This window comes from Dama dama, chromosome 23 (assembly GCF_033118175.1).
Source record: "Dama dama isolate Ldn47 chromosome 23, ASM3311817v1, whole genome shotgun sequence".
Classification (NCBI taxonomy): domain Eukaryota; kingdom Metazoa; phylum Chordata; class Mammalia; order Artiodactyla; family Cervidae; genus Dama; species Dama dama.
Genome location: NC_083703.1, coordinates 21,203,075 through 21,220,395, shown reverse-complemented (window position 1 = coordinate 21,220,395; position 17,321 = coordinate 21,203,075). Strand labels below are relative to the sequence as shown.

The 17,321-nt window shown below is 35.3% G+C and overlaps 1 protein-coding gene across 1 annotated transcript in view; it reads right to left on the bottom strand.

Moving 5' to 3' along the window:
* Positions 1-2,597: 2,597 nt before the first annotated feature.
* The window catches only part of ITGB1 (integrin subunit beta 1), a 44,030-nt gene continuing 29,306 nt past the window's right edge, over positions 2,598-17,321 (bottom strand). Inside the window, exons 8-16 of the mRNA XM_061126166.1 lie at positions 16,511-16,606; positions 16,140-16,229; positions 14,386-14,526; positions 14,019-14,218; positions 12,391-12,629; positions 11,956-12,178; positions 11,054-11,286; positions 9,118-9,284; positions 2,598-3,828 (exon numbers count right to left, since the gene is read on the bottom strand). Of these exons, the coding sequence (XP_060982149.1) occupies positions 3,763-3,828; positions 9,118-9,284; positions 11,054-11,286; positions 11,956-12,178; positions 12,391-12,629; positions 14,019-14,218; positions 14,386-14,526; positions 16,140-16,229; positions 16,511-16,606 (1,455 nt within the window). The 3' untranslated portion in view covers positions 2,598-3,762. The remainder of the gene's footprint in view (positions 3,829-9,117; positions 9,285-11,053; positions 11,287-11,955; positions 12,179-12,390; positions 12,630-14,018; positions 14,219-14,385; positions 14,527-16,139; positions 16,230-16,510; positions 16,607-17,321) is intronic.

Here is a 17,321-nt window from a genome sequence, read left to right as displayed (position 1 = left end):
TTTAACCTTAGTTATTTCCATAAATGCACAATTTCCAAATATAGTCACAATGAGTTTGGAAGACTCATTCAGGCCATATAGGATGAATTTGGTTAATAAAAACGTGTCAATATTGGCTCATTAATTAGGACAAATGTACAAGATGATGGTATTACAGAAGTATATTTATCATGCCTTTTTATTTTCTGTATTTTTGATGCATTGATGTCTGGGACCTTCCCAGGGCTGAACAGTTCCTGAAGGTGATAAACAACTCACCTGACAGTGCTGTTCCAATACAAAGAAACCAAGACAGAGCCCTCACCCAATAAATGCCCTCTGATAATTGAGTCATTTAATTCTATACTAATGTGTTTTATGTTGGAATATCTACTTTTGAGTCATTCATTTTTTTCCTTAGAGTTTGTCAACTTTGTTGACAGAAAACCAACTTTTAGTTTCACTTTTTTCTATTGGTTTTCTATATTCTCTATCATATCAAAGTATAGTTGGTAAAACTTCAATACATTTAAGGTATACAACATAATGTTTTATGTATATACTGTGAAATATATGTATACACTGTGTTAGGTAACTGTATACTTATAACTGAGCTTCCCTGGTAGCTCAGCTGATGAAAAAGCCACCTGCAATGCAGAAGACTCTGGTTCGATTCCTGGGTCCGGAAGATCCCCTAGAGAAAAGGATAGGCTACCCACTCCAGCATTCTTGGGCTTCTCTGGTGGCTTAGGCAGTAAACAATCCGTCTGCAATACCGGAGACCTGGGTTCGATCCCTGGGTTGGGAAGATCCAGTGTTCTTGCCTGGAGGATTCCCGTGGACATAGGAGCCTGCAGGCTACAGCCCATGGGGTCACAAAGAGTAGGACACGACTAAGCAACTAAGCACATACTTACAACTGCTATATCATTTGGACCTTATCTTTACATAATGTTTCGAGTCTAGTCTGTCTGACATGAGTATGGCCACTCTTGTTCTTTTTTGGTTGCCATTTTTTTCCCATTCTTTTACTTGCAGCATGTGTCCTGAAATCAAAAGCAAGTCTCGTACACAACATACAGTTGAATTTTTTTTCTTGCCATTCAGCTAATCTATAGCTTTTGACTGGTACATTTAAACTGTTTATATTTAAAGTAATTACTGATAGAGAAGCACTTACTATTTTCATTTTGTTAACTGTTTTTTATATGACTTACATCATTTTTGTTCCTCTTTCCTGTCTTAATTGGTTTTTTTTTTTCTTTTATATATATACATACTTTGATTCCCTTATATTCCTGTTTCCTTTCTAGGTATCTTTACATTGATGTTAATGTACAATGTCTTAGTTTCAGTTATATAGCCGAGTGATTGTTCTACATATATATTCTTTTCCAGTTTAGGTTAGTACAAGATATTGAGTCTAGTTCCCTGTGCTATACAGAAGTCCTTGATGTTTACCTACTATAGTTTACTATATAATAGTGTGTATAAGTTCATCCCAAACTCCTAATTTATCTCCCTGCCCCAATCCCTTTTGGTAACCATAAGTTTGTTTCCTATGTCTATTTCTCTTTTGTAAATAAGGTTATTTGTATCACTATTTTTACAATGCACATATAAGTGATATCGTAGGATATTTGTCTCTGACTTACTTAGTATGATAATGTCTAGGTCCATCCATATTGCTGCAAATGGCATTATTTCATTCTTTTATGATTGAGTGGTAGTCCACTGTGTACATGTATGTCTAAGTATCTTTTCAAATTAAGAGTTTTCTCCTTAATATATGCACAGGGTTGGGATGACTGGCTTATAATCTAACTATGTATATAAAAACATGTGTCAGGAGAAAAATCATGTATTATAGAAAGTAGACTATGTTCCTATATTATTTTTAAAAATCTCATTAAAAAAAGCAAACTTATGGAGCAAAAAAATACAAATTCAGTTATACTGTGGGTGTAAGGAAATGAGTTGAACCACACAGCAGTGTAGGTGGTAGGAATGGAAAATGAAGGTGAAATGGATAGTCCTTTTTCTCATAAAGAGGTATAATCCTCAACTGAATGATGATTTACTCCAAGCTAGGAAATACATTTAAATGGGAGAGGTAAAAAAGATACCCATTTTTAAAACCAGGAGGGGCACTGCAAATGTGCTGGGACTTCTACCACAGTGCTGTCCCCCACATCTGACCCTTGCAATGGTCCAGCAAAGGATCTATTTCTTTCCAAAGCGTCACACAAGTATTTTTTATGGATACATATACTTTATAACATAAATAAATCAAGGACAAATTAAAATGTAAAAAACTCCTTAACAGAAGAGTAACAATTTCCTGTCTCAATCTTAAGTAAAATGATAGTTTCCAGCTTCAAGTCAACAGCTCCAAGATTATGTTCTTAAAGAGTTAATTCTGCTTAATGTAGAAATGAAACAGAAGCAGATTTGTCCAGTATTTGGAGAGCCAAAAAATAGACTGAAATCTTATTTTATTCTACCTTCCTTCCTTCTGTCTTTTGGCTTAAGTAAAATACCAGAAATTTTTTTCAGCCTCTTTAAGCTATAAAAATTTCATGTATACAAACTAACAAAATATACAGAGCCCAAACATCTGACTTAAATATTTTAAGCATCTTTATTTAATAAATAACTTCACTAAACAGCATTGTAAAAAGTGAACTGTTAAAATTAAAAGGCACTTAAAATAAGAATGTGAATAGTATGAAACAAAACAGGAAACTCAAACAGTGAGAGGTAAATATACAGTGGTCTGTTATAGCACTAATTTAAAGAAATGCTTAAGTGATAGCTATTGCATGAGCCACAGTACAACTTCACATGTTCAATAAAAAGGCAAATGTACAACTAAAACATCAATGAAAAAGTACTGATTTTAAAAAAGTCTTACCCCAAATTGCAAACAAATACATTAAATGATTAGAAGAGGTGATAAAAAGCACCAGGCTTTAAAAAGAAAATGAATAAAATAAAATTCACCCGGAGGTCCCCAATTCAGCAAATACTATGTAAATTAAGGCTTTTATGTAGATAATGCTAAATCAAGGACTTTTTTTTTTTGCAGAAAATTTCCCAATTCTTTTATCCAAGACGTGAATTTACAAAGAGAAGGCATAAAAGTTACCAAGATTAAGTAACTCTTAAAATGGCACATAGGTTTTAAAGCTATGTTTTCCCTTCCTAGCTCTGACTTTCCCCATGGCCTCTGCAGATCAAATATTTCATTATTTTACACCTGTAACTCCTAACATACTCATCTTTCAGGTATGTCATCAGTCGTGTCTAACAGGCAAATAGCAAAATAATACATTTAAAATGATTCTAAACTAGCTAGGAGGACATTTACTTTGGATTCTGTATAACTGAAAAATGACATGTCTGCAAAGCTAGAAATCATTTTTAACACTTGATTAACAGAAAGTCTCATATCATCCTCATTAACTACTGCTTTTCAATCACTCTAGAAATACTGCTTAATCCAGTAAGACCTGGATTCACTAGTCCAGGAGAAAAGGTCAAAAAGGCACATTGTGACCTTAGATGACAAGGATAACCATCCTGTCTCAAGTCTTTTGTCAGTCCCTGGCATTGGTTATAACATTATTTTCAAAATAATAAAAAAATTTTCAAATTATACATATTGTACATTTTCAGAACCTGCCCATGAGAGAACCATGGTGACACTGCCCTGAAGCTACCTTACTGTGACTGTGGAATTACTACTTTGCATTCAGCGCTCTGGGTACACACAGGCAGTGCTCATTTCCCCTCGTACTTCGGATTAACAACAGTTGTCACAGCACTCTTGTAAATAGGATTTTCACCCTAAAAAAGAAAAAAGAAAAAAATTATCACTCTACTAAAGTCATCTAATTTTAATATCATTTTATAAAGTTAAAGACCATTTTCATAAGTCATTTCCATTTGATCTGTCCAGATATCAAAAGCTTACAAAAAATGAAAAATGAAAGCTTTGCCCCACAAGGCTAAAGATGCCTCTGAAAAGGCACTTTTCCTTTCTGAAAAGTCCTTCCTCCACTGGTGATATGCTGTCAACAGCTTCTCTATTTTAAAATAGTTTTGAATACTATCTTGAAACTAGTTTTTAACAAACTCTTCTGCCATCAACTGCCTGATTCTTAATCCTTATTGTGCACAAAGGTGCTTGATAATGAACAGACTGCTTGGCTTTCTTGTCTGTGGGGGAGGTGCTCTTCTGAGGCTTTGCCACTCAGGCTGTAGAGATTCTGAGGTAAGACTGTCACAAGTGGGCACAGTGCCAAATGTGCTTAGACAAAAATAATTACCATTCTTCATGAAATAACTGCTATTCTTCAATATGCTGATAAAACATTTTATCTTTGATACTGTATTTTACTGAAGTGTTAAATGATTCCAAGCCATAAACATGAGAAATCTTTCAAGAGTCATAACTTCACTGACAGTGATATTTTAAAACATATCATTTTCTTTAAAAATTCTCATTCTAAATTATACATTTTAATATCTTAAATAGCATTCTTTCTCTATTCTTTAAAACTGAAGATAGGCTTGAAAATCAAATGAGAAATACGGGCAAATATTCCTATCTCAGAGAAAATAAGTGAGTACAAATCAAATAAATGTTTTAAGATTTTTAAATGCTATTTAGTTTCTTATTTTACTATAGAACCATTTGAGGTTATTTTTAAAATATTTATATAAAGCACCTAAAGAGTAATTTTTGCTTTTAAATTTTATCCATACTTCACTTCAGGTTACATTTGGATATAGCTTTCATTGCCACAATTCTGCCTCCCAGAAGGGTATAGCTTGGTGGATGACAAACATGAAGATAAAGAACTCTCAAACAGTACACAAGGGAATTCCATACATAAAATGGGAACAGCATAAGAAAAAAGGGATTGACTGAGATTAAGGATATTGTCGAAATGGACTACAGATAAAACATTGAAAGTTATGTAGGAGCATATACACATGCAGAGTTAGAAATCTATATGGTTGAGTTTTTAAGGGCACATATGTATGTTCTGAGTGGGAAAGGGGAAGCAGATGATGCCATCTTTAAAAAAGAGTAAGAATTCATTGAGGAAAAGTAAAACATATAAAGGCTGGGACTTGAGAAATACCAAATAAACCACTCTGACTTCAGTTCAGCAGTTAGTCTGGAACCTGACAATGTGCCTCACTCCACCCCACAAAGCACAACCTGCCCAGTCATTTCTGAAACACAGAAGAACTCAGGATCCCTCAGAGATAAACATTATATAATATGGATGACAAAAATCACATCGGATATGAAATTCTGAGCTCTCGTCCCAACTGGATCCCAAATGGTATTATAGCAGACATTTCATAATGGAGACTGGCGTATGGGTCCTAGCAACTACATTCCTAATGAGAGTCAGTACAAATAAGTGAGTCTATTTCTACCTTCCTATCATGCAAGGCTAGAACTGCCTATTTTTTTTCAAATATGCTAGGAAAATAAATTACCATTAAGTTTCTTTAATGCATTAGATAAATCTAATATTTAATACTTAAAAACTGTAAGGTAATAAAATATGGAGAAGAAAAAAAAATGGCTAAGTTATAGATGAAACCGAAGTACAATTTACATCGCAGAACTTACCTCTGGAGAAAACACTGCCTTTTCATGTACACATTTATATTTATTATTTCATATATATTATTATTTCAAAGTCCATCCAAACAAAATTTTAACATGCAAGGTTAGAGGTAAGAGATTAAACCATCTGGGCTGGGCATCATCTTAAACGGAGGTAAGCTAAAATAATGCATATTAGTTCCCATCGTTCAGAGTGCAACCCTTCCCCACCCCAACAAAAAGCAAAGCCTGTTTAAATCAAGAGGAACAGGGTTACATTCAGCAGGGAAGTCCTCTGTTCTCAGTAAATGTCATCTGTGCTCACTCTGGAAGGGCTGATGTGGCTACAACATCATTTCTGTTGCATATTAGAAATGCAGTGCACAACTGTGGGAGATTAGCAGCCCACATTTAATGTGTTTATATATGAAGAGCTTTAACAAAGTTCATGATTTTTTTTAAATGTACCTACATGAATAGTCTTATGTGCTGAAGTAATTACACTGCCTGCCTATTTATCTGAAATATGTTAATGACATAACTGACCAGCAACCTTGGGTCCCATACTGGAAAAGTGCTTTGTAAGCCATGATTTAATTTCTTAATGCTCATTCATTAATATGTTTATTTCTACTTAAGTTTTTCTTGAGAAAACATCTCAGAATAACCAGTACCCATTAATGTTCCTGAATTTTACTAATGAATAAGAATTTTTCACAAAACTTTCACATCTTGAATTATCCAAAATGCTTATTTTGGCTGAAGTAATAGTGTACCAAAAATTGACTTAACAATAAAAACATTAAGTTTCACTGTTACTGATAATTTCCTTCGAAACACAATTTAACATATGGCAAGGTAAAAATTTCACCTTTCAACAGAAATTTTTTCATGTAAGTATCCATATAAAATGTCAATATCTGATTATGACAGAAAGAGGAAAGGAAAAAAAACCCAGCAAATTAGTTTCCTTCTGAAAATGACATTCTTTCTGTAAAGCTCTAAGTAAGGAAGAAAAGAATATTAAGTCTCATGCTACTAAGAAAATGTACCAGACTATGCAAGATGAATCTGACAATTTTCTGCCATCAAATTTAACTCTGCCATTTCAAGCCTTAAGACCTGCTTAGAAATTAAAAAAATCAGACACATAATGGTTTCTAATGTTATCAGTACTCCCTGTATCTCTTAAAAATATGAAACATTCCTGTACTTTAAAATCTTACCGTGTTTTGTAAGTATACTCTCATTCATCAGAGTAAATAAACAAACCTGCATTGATGGGTTTCTGGGTGTAACAGTGACTGCCACATTCAGCAGTGTCACAGTAGCACTAACATTCCTAAGCTACCAGAAAAGAGCAAAGACTGTCATTTCCTACAGCGATCTCCCTCCACCTAACCAGGTAAGACATGTGATTGCTACCAGTTCAATCCAGTGGTTAAGAACCTAGACCCTGGAGCCCAGTGGCCTGGGTTTGAATCTCAGCTTTTCCACTAACTAGTCTTGTGAACTTGGTCAAGTTACCGAACTCTTCTGTGCCTCCGTCTTCTCATATGTGAAATAAGAATAAAGGAAAGGAAGGAGTTCAGGATCACCAGTCAGGAGAATTGGTTCTAATCACAACCTTTTTATCAGAGTATTAGGGGCTTACATAATTATATTAAAAACATGCTAGAAACACTTCACGAAAATTCAGTTATAAGGGAAAAGCCTGTCCAGTGTTGATAAAAGAGAAAATGATACGTTTTTTACCCAGCTAGAGCATACACTGGCCAAAATAACTTTCCCTTAGCTGAGAGAATAGGTTAACCAAGCTTTATTACCACTATGAAATTTTCAGCAAAGTTTTTATTTAAAACTCTAGTAGTGTTTTTCTCTACATGAAATTTAAATTTCATGTTCACTTTTCACTCTAAAACTTACAAATAATAATATGTTATATATAAGGATGTTACATATAATATAAGGATATTACCATACAAGGATGATAATACCACCTAAAGCAAGGGACTCTAGTGAGGATTATAACTGACAGGCTGCTATCAAATACTGTAGTCATTAGCCAAAAACAACACAGTATAGTTACTGACTCCCTGTTTAAAGCTCCGGGAAGTGAAGTGACCCAGTGCCATTCTATCTAAGCAGAAGAGCTGGGACTCGACCCAGGTCAGTCTGATCACAATACACGTTCTTTTCACTACAACACAGTTGCTGCTTCTATACCATAAAGCTTAATCCAAAGCCCTTCTAAATACTATTAACACACAGAAAGAAAAGCCATAGTATAGCCATATAAATAAAGCCAGACTTTGGAGAGGGAAAAAAAAAGCAGTAGTGATAAAAGACACGCAGTGCAGTAAAGACATGCAAAGACAGAAAATGAAAGAAAATACGAACGGCAATTTAGAGACCAGCTTTACGTCCATAGTTTGGATTCTTGAAATTATTAATAGGACTCTTGTAAATCGGATTTTCTTGCTAAAGTAAAAGAAATAGTTTCTAATGATTTCATCAGAAAAAAACTGACATGTATAATGAGTGTTTAAACACTTTTATAAAAGAATTTTTACTATTTTTACGCTTCCAAAATTATTTTTTAAAAATCCAAGCAAATTGTAGTAAAATGCAAATGACTAAAGTTCATTTACACCTGAAAAATACTGAATATTGTCACTGCCTTCTTGTATCAAAAGATGAATACAAGATGGCCAACGTTTGGCCACACCAGCCTCCAACCCCACCTTTCAAAGCACTAATGCTGACATACATTTTCATCACTTACGGCTTTTAGGTTTTGTATAAAACAAGGTTACTGACTTGTAATTTGCAGAGTAAAAATACCCTTTTAAAATACATAGTTTCATGAATCCTCAAATGTATAAAGACACCCATCTGGGCAATTTAGAGACCACAGGCTTAGCCCCTATCATAGGTCTGCCTTTTCTAGACTGTTACATAAATGGAATTACACAGTATGTAGTCTTTTGAGTGGCTGATTTCTACTTAGGTTTCTTTGTTGAATTATTAAAAAAAAGAAAAAAAAAAAAAAAAAAACCAGCAGCAGCTTTCCACTGAATAGTCTGCAGTTATTTAGGGTTTTGTTTTTAATTTTTTTGGTCATGCCAAGTATGTGGGATCTAAGTTCCCCAACCAGGGATTGAACCCACACCCCTTCTATTAGAAATGAGTCTTAACCACTGCACCACCAGGGAAGTCCCCAGGATTCTATTTTATATAAGAAGAAAAGGCAAAAGAGCAGATTAAAATTATTAAGAAAATAAAAATACCACAGTAACCTGAAGAAACATTCTTACAATTGTTTTCTTTTAACGGAACGTATTTAAGATGTTTTCTGTCTTTCACTGAATGCAAGCTTCCTGAGTAATAAATCGTGGGGGCAACTGAAATATTTAAAGGACTTTAGTAATCAGTTTTAGAGCTGATAAACAAGTGTTACATTTACTTTATGAAACACCTTCCATTTTAGATGTTTTCCAACTTACCGTGTCCCATTTGGCATTCATTTTTTCCTTTTCAAATTTGGCAAATTCCCTTCTGTCATGAATGATCATTAAAAGCTTCCAAATCAGCAGCAGTGCAAGGCCAATAAGAACAATTCCAGCAACCACACCTGCTACAATTGGAATAATGTCTGGACCAGTGGGGCACTCTGTAAAGTAAAAAGCAAAGGATACGCACACAAGGGGGTTAGCCTGTGAAAGTGCAGCCAAAACTACAGAGAGCTATGCAGTCTCACAAAAGACATAGGAATTGAAACTCCAAGGTAAGTATCTTGGGGCACACTATCCAAAAGAACCTATAAAAAAAGATACTAGAAGTAACAAGTAAGTTACAAGATCATAAGGTACATGATCAATAAATAAACATCATGTATTTCTATGAATTATACCAAAGCTGATTTCTATATATTAGAAACTGAACCTTAGAAAATAGTATTATCTACAATAGCACCGAAATCATGAAATACCTATGTATAAACCTAATAAAATATGTATAAGATTTATATGCTAAAAATTACTGAACACTGATTTTAAAAAAAGTCAAAGCCCTGAATAAATCGAGAGATTTTATCTATGTTCATTGATTAGATGTCAATCCTCTCCCAATTTGATCTATAAACTCAATATTATCCCAATCAAAATCCTGGCAGGATATATGTGGATATCAAGCAAGTGAATTCTAAAATTTACAGAGAAGTAGGAGAACTAGGAAAGTGTTTCAAAAACACTTTCAGAAAAGAACAAAGTTGGACAACTTACATTACCAGATTTCACAACTAGCCGTGAAGCAACAGTAATTGAGACAGTGTGATACTGGCTAAGGGACAGATGCCTAGATTAATGGAACAGAATCAAAAGTCAGAAATAAGCCCACACATATTAAGGTCATCTTATTTTCACCCAAAGTGGACAAAGGTCAGCCTTTTCAAGAAATGGTACAAGAACTGCTGGAAATCTACCTACAATAAACTAGACCTCCACTCCAGATACTGACAGCAGCCCAAAATACATTATGGACCTAAGTGCAAAGCCAGAAACCAAAACTTTCAGAAGAAAACAGAGGAGAAAAATACTTATGAAGTTGAGTTATGCAAAGAGTTCTAAGGTAGTAAGAAGCAAGATCTACAAAAGAAAAACTTGGTAAAATTTAACGTTCTGGTCTTCAAAAAACAGTATTTGAAATACACACACCTGAAAATGCAAAATAATGACAGAGGCTTTAAAAAAGTTTGGCTGTTTCTTCTGAAGTTTAATATATGCCCTCTCCCCAATTCCTAACATTTATCCTAGAGAAATGAAAACTACATTCCAATAATAACTTAATCACAAATGTAGAAAATTCCAAAGAATGTATTACAATTTCCCAGGAAAAAAAAAAGAAAGATAAAAATGATTCATCCCTTGAAAAGCAGAACAAATTCATGCCATAACAAATTATCTTTCCCAGTGTCCAAGCCTAAATCAAGCTGCTATTTAAAATATCATCAGTAATGATGTTACTGAGTACCTGCCATCAGGCACTGTGCTAAGGGCTTTACATGGGTTACTGCATTTACTCTTCAAACACTTTATAACATAAAATTTGCTTTCTCTTTCCCTTATTTCTTATAGTTAATTAAATACTGTTTTAAGCTTGACGAGATTTAAAATGTCCCAACTTGAATGTAAAGTAGTCATGTAAAGTAGCTGGAAGCTGTTCCTAGATGTGAGTGAGTGAAAGTTGCTCAGTCATGTCTGGCTCTTTACAACCCCATGGACTGTCCATGGAACTCTCCAGGCCAGAATACTGGAGTGGGTAGCCTTTCCCTTCTCCAGGGGATCCTCCCAAACCAGGGATTGAGGGGAACTGCCAAAAGGTCTAAGCAGCACAAAGACATAAAAGAAAATGCAAAAAACTTTGAAATGATCAGATTTCTACCTGGAGTCTCTACAACATGAACAGTGGCCTCATTGTTCCCATTCACTGAATATGTGAAGTAGAACCAGCAGTCGTCAACGTCCTTCTCCTTACAGTGGGACAAGGGATCCACCTGGCCTGGCTGGGGCAATTTGTCCCGATTTTCAACCTTGGTAATGTTGAAATGTGAACATTCCTGAGCACATGTGTCTTTCTTTTCTCCTTTATTGAAGGCTCGGCACTGAACACATTCTCTGTTAAAATGCAAATCATTATATTTATTATTTATAATAATATTTGCTTAAAGATTATTTTGTGGGCTAGACTCAAAATTTGACCAAATTAGGCCAAGAGAGAGGAAAGAAGATATGAATAAATGAAGAAACATATGACATTTCTTGGTGGGAAAACTAAACATAAAGATGCTAGCTTCCTAAGTAAAATTATAGATTTATTACAGCTCAAACTAAAATCCTCCAAAAGAAATAAGAGTAGAAAGATAAAACTAGCCCTATCAGATCTGTAATATACAGTATAAAGCCATAATAACTTTTGAAATGTGTTGGTGGTATATGGTTCTTTCTACAAGGGACAAAACCTTCCATTTTATTTAGTCAAAAGGCAGTAAATAAATTAATTAGCAATTGGTAATACTAATTTAACAAAGGTTACCACATGGATTCAATTAAATACCAAATTCAGGTTGAAATAATGGTACCACCACACTCATAGGATACAACTCACTATCATGTAGCAAACACTAGCTATTGAGAATGTTTAGATGTAAAAAGTGGGCTTCAATGTGACAGATACTTTATTTACACTGTGGCCTAGATTAGCACTGTTCTATGTACCATGTGATCATACACAGGTGAACAGACAGTGAGCAATCACCTATCTCAAGTCAACTCAGAAATACTTACTTATGCTCAGCACAGACTCCAAGGCAGGTCTGACACATCTCACAGGTTGGTCCTTGGAACTTGGGGTCTGTACACTTACAGGCACCACACTCGCAGACGCCGCGGCCATTGCAGATCTGTCCATTTACGGCCAGGCAGGAAGTGGTATCCAGAGAACAGTCACAGGCACTACCAGTGTAGTTTGGGTTGCACTCACACACTCGACACTTGCAAACACCATTCCCTGCAATTAAAAATCTCATTTCTTACAACAGTGGTAACAATATAAAATCACAACACTGAAAAGTGAAAACAATAATATTTAAGGAAGTATCCACGGGATGGAGTGACCCTCAATGCTGCCCCTTTTCTATTTATTCACTAAGCAAACTCGCAACATGTTTTATTTTATTAGATAGGACCACATTTTATAACCACTTTCAGACCCATTCTCACCTCCACATATTAAGCCATTGGATCTATCACAGTTGAAATTGTCACACTCGCAGAATTTGCCAGAATAAATTTCATTTGTATTGTCCCTCTTCCTACACACACACTGTCCACAGACACACTCTCCATTGTTGCTACAGATTTCTGAACTGTTTTCTTTCCTGCAGTAAGCGTCCATGTCTTCACTGTTCACCTCATCTGTGCTACATTCACAGTGTCTCCCAACACGTCCCTCGTTGCACCTAAACAAAGAGTCCAAAATTTCAGTCACATAAAATAAAAATAATTGAAAGTAACAAAGTGTTAAGAAAGAGAGGAAATAAAACGATAAACATTATCTTCAGACTACAATTATATGAGAGTGTTTGTGCCATGTGTCACAGAAGTGTACACACACACACAGCCATTCAAGTCCATACAGAATCTACACAGGGGCCTAGGAAAAATCTCCTCCAGGAAAGTAACCATTCTGATCAAGATGAAAATACAACCTAGCAATGAACAGGTGAACACAACATTTGGAAACAAAGGATAAACTTATTTTTAAAGAGTGTGGTATGTTTTCAAAGGATATGCTGTATATTACATTTGCTATTATTTGCCCAATTTTTATACTAAAAGCTTATACCCAATTTTTAAACTAAAAAGTATAAAAACACACAACTGAAGGACTGAACTGATAAAAACACAACCCAAAAAGTACATGGAAGTTGAAAACCATACTAAATGTATCATTTACCATAATGTTTAAAAATAAATTTATCCTAAGGATTCAGACTTTTCAGACACTTTTTAAAACACCTAGTGCTTATACACTGTATATGGTAAATACACAAAAAGGAGGCAAAACATTTTCAAGATCTTTCAGATAAATAATATTTTCCTAAAAATGTATCTACACAACTCAGTCAGAATATGACATGGAAAATAAAAAATTTAACAGTTTGTTATTTAGAAAGCTAGTAAATGATGGCAAAATACAGTCATTAATTTTCCTCATGATTAAAAACCCTTCAAAGCCTAAGTCATTTGGGAGCTGACAGCTGGATCAAAATAGTCTTCTCTCCTGTTCTAAAAAAAAAGGAGAAAGATGAAACAGGAAGATTTACAGTATGAAAATTAAAAATAATTTGACTTAAGTTCTGTTAGTAGTAGATTCTATGTTCCCAAAATAGTGCTTTCTTAATTTTACAAATATATGAATTTTTTAAAAATTATCCCAACAATGCAGAAGTACATGTAATAACAAGCTGAACATCCTTTAATTCCTAATTCCAGTTACCATATAAAATCACTTATTATTTTCTATAAGCTTACTGAGCTCTAGAGTTCAGATTGCTATCACGAGAGAAAAACCCAAATGCTGCCATAAACATTTGTTAAGTAACATCTTGGATGGCTACAAAAGCTTTTATATCAGAATAAAAGGTAGTCTGCCTAAGGAAAAAAAGGCAGAGAAGAGCTTTCTATAAAGACACCCACACAAGATGATCAAATTGATCTTGTGGTGAGCAACAGTAGCTGGAAGAATAATTTATCGGCCCCCACAGAGACTTTCTGGGACGCTCAGACAGGCGTGCCTCCAGCCGCCCCGGCTGCCATGCCCCGCACCGTGCGTGCCGCCAGCTCACCTGCAGGCCCCACACTCGAAGGTCCCGTTGCCGTCGTGGCACTTGGGGCTTCCTGGGATGCCTTCACCCTGGCACTCGCATTCACAGATGAACTGAAGGATAATCTCCACTTCCTCAGTGAAGCCCAGAGGCTTAATTTTAATGGTTTCAGAGTTCTTATTTGGACATTTATTTGCAGTTATGCTAATTTCAAATTGAACCTTAAAAGGAAAACAAGATAAGTTAAAAACTAAGCAATTTAAATCTACTAAAAATTTTTCAAAAAGCTACTCAAGTTATATCCAACAGTTTCTCAAATTATAAGCTAGATTGCTCATAAACAAGTAAGCTTTTTCTTTTATTTCAGAAAAATGTTTACAGAACATACCTCATCCCCAATGGAAATATTAGAGCATTTTCTCCCATTTTCCCCTGTTCCATTCACCCCGTTCTTGCAGTAAGACTTGTAATTTATTGTTACTCCTTCCGGTAATTTGCTGTTTTCCAAAATGACTTCTGAAGAAAGGGACTAAAAGAAAGACTAATGAAATAAGAGGAAAGGCCAACAAATGATACTATAAAATAAGCTGAATTCATAAATTCCATAGATAAAATGAGCTGTTAAGGAAACAGCATTATTTAAATATTGGAAGCCTAATCTTGAGTGACTAGAAAACCCAAAACCCAGAGAAATGGGCTTAAATAAGTAACAACCAATTATTCTAAATAATGTACATGACTGAAGAGTGTTCTGGTTAAAATTTTAATGATGACACAGCAGAGAGGCCTAATATTAATTATGAAGAGTTCTAAGAATTCAGAACACTTTCTTTCCCCACTTGCAACACACTCTCCTCTGCCCTGCCACTTCTAGCTCACTAGTCAGTCCCTCAGTCATGTCTCTTTGTAGCCCCACGGTCTACAGCCCACAAGGCTCCTCTGTCCATAGATTTCTCCAGGCAAGAATACTGGAGTGGGTTGCCATTCCCTTCTCTAGGGGATCTTTCCAACTCAGGGATCAAACTGGGGTCTCCTGCATTGCAGGTGGATGCTTTACCGTCTGAGCCATCAGGGAAGCCTCAGCTCACTAAGGACAAAGGTTAATAATCTACTACACAGGCTGGAGACAAATCTGCTTAGGGGCCATTGCAGGCCAGCTCCCACTCCCTCCAAGAAAGAAAACCCAGAGTGGAGGATTCAAACCAGTGCTTTTGTAGAACAGCAGAGGGCGCAGGACAAACGGAGAAAGCTGCAGCGGCAAGTTCGGTCCTGGTCATACCACTCCACAGATGAAGTTAGGAAAGCATTAAGATATGCTAACGACTATGGGGGTGACGGGAAAACCAGAATCTAGAAAGTCTGTAAAAATCTAACTAGGGTCTTTCCAAAACATTTTGGAAACCCCTGGCATGAGGTAGAAAATAAAATTCAACTCGTCGAAGGGCTGGGGCTGGTGTATGCAGCACAGGATGGTTACAGTTGTATTACAAAGGCCTCCGATGACTTAAAACAGTTACTGACCAAGACTTAATGAGTATCCCTAAAGTACTCGGTAGTAACTCGAGATGAACAATTCCTCTTTAATTTCAACTTCCTTCCACATGGGGTAAAAATCTTATAAATCTTACTTTAATAAGTCATGTATGCATTCATATATATTTTATGGTACATACACATATGACCGTGTGTGTACCACTTGAGAACAGAGAACTATGTACAACAGAAATATGTACTATGTACAGAGAAATATGGCAAGAGAAGAATTAGCAAAAAAAAAGCTTTTCTGGCACAGTTCATCAAAATCAATGAATCTATAAAATGAAGGGAAATAAAGAAGACTGAGGTAATCCTATAAATCTAAATGGAAGCTGTTTCATACTTGTTTTCCAAAAAGGAGACTTATTACTTAATGACATTCAAACAGAATTTAGAAATCCACCCCCCGCTATGCCTTTTATTTTGCCTTGCAAACACATTTTTGTAAGAGAATGAGTTTTTCCTCCACATACAGAACTTTACATACAAGTTTTACATTGTCTTCTGGGGCCTGCTAAATTGTGTATGAAAGGAGTTTTACTTTTTTGAGCAAAGTATTCTCAACAGGGTACTGCCCAAGACAGATCTTACTTAGAATGCACTCACATTGTAAGCGTCGATGATCAACTGAATCACATTGCTGGAATTTGCAGATAATGTTCCCACTGCTGACTTAGGGATCAAATTTTTCAGTTCCTGCAATTAAAAGATAAAAACCTATAAAATTTGACTAATTAGCATCTACTAAGTACCTACTCTTTATTTTTAAAAACCATTTCTTGATATATATCCTAAATAAGGAGTCAGTCCTAAAAATAACTAGTCTTCCAATGTAATACCACATTTGTAAAATCTAGCCTTTCTATCTGATGACATTTTCCCACATTTCAATTCAGACATATCACTGTGCCTTTGATGACTAAACATTAAGGATCTAGAAATGTGTTCCTATTTTGATCTCACACATATATATTTACCTTGTAAACAGGCTGAAATTCTTCAGTAACTGCAAAAATCGTCTGAATGTTATTTTCGCTTAGTTTCTGGACAAGGTGAGCAATAGAAGGATAATCCTAAGAAATTAAATAATAAAATTTAGTATGTAATTATATCCAATCTACTCCAGTTTTGTTTTTTTTTTCAATCTACTCCAGTTTTTTAACACTTTCTGAAAATAATGATTTGCAGATATATCTGGATTACTTACACAAGATTGCCTGAAACAACAAAAATTATTGCTGAACTGGGTGCTGTCTAGTGGGTTTCTAATCCTTTTCTATCTTTATGTGTACATAAAAATTTCAATAAGAAAGATTTTTTAAAGATTACCTATGTATATTAAATGTCAGAACAATGAAATCGAAGAATTGCCATAATTAAAGGTTATATTATCACTAAGAAAAAGACGAAGATTTGGCAAGGTTTAGATTTCTTCCAGACCTTGAATAAATTGCCAATGTTTATCTTCTGTAGAGGCAGGAGGCCTACTTTCTTAAGTCATATATAAATAAGACAAGGAGTTTAAAACTATACAAATGATGTGTTTAGACACAGTATCAAACTTGCTACCCCTTGATGGGCCGAGTGACAGGAGACAGAGCTTTGGGCTGGGGTGCAGGGCCAGGCCCCCAGCTACGCGGAAGGAAGAAGGCTCAAAGCCATAGCCTCAAAACAGCAACAAAGCTTTCCTGCACATTAGGTCAGGGCCTAAGTTACCAAAATAACAAAACCCCAATCCTCAAAAACCCACAAGCCCATTACCCGTAATACTCTAAAAACCCGAATCCA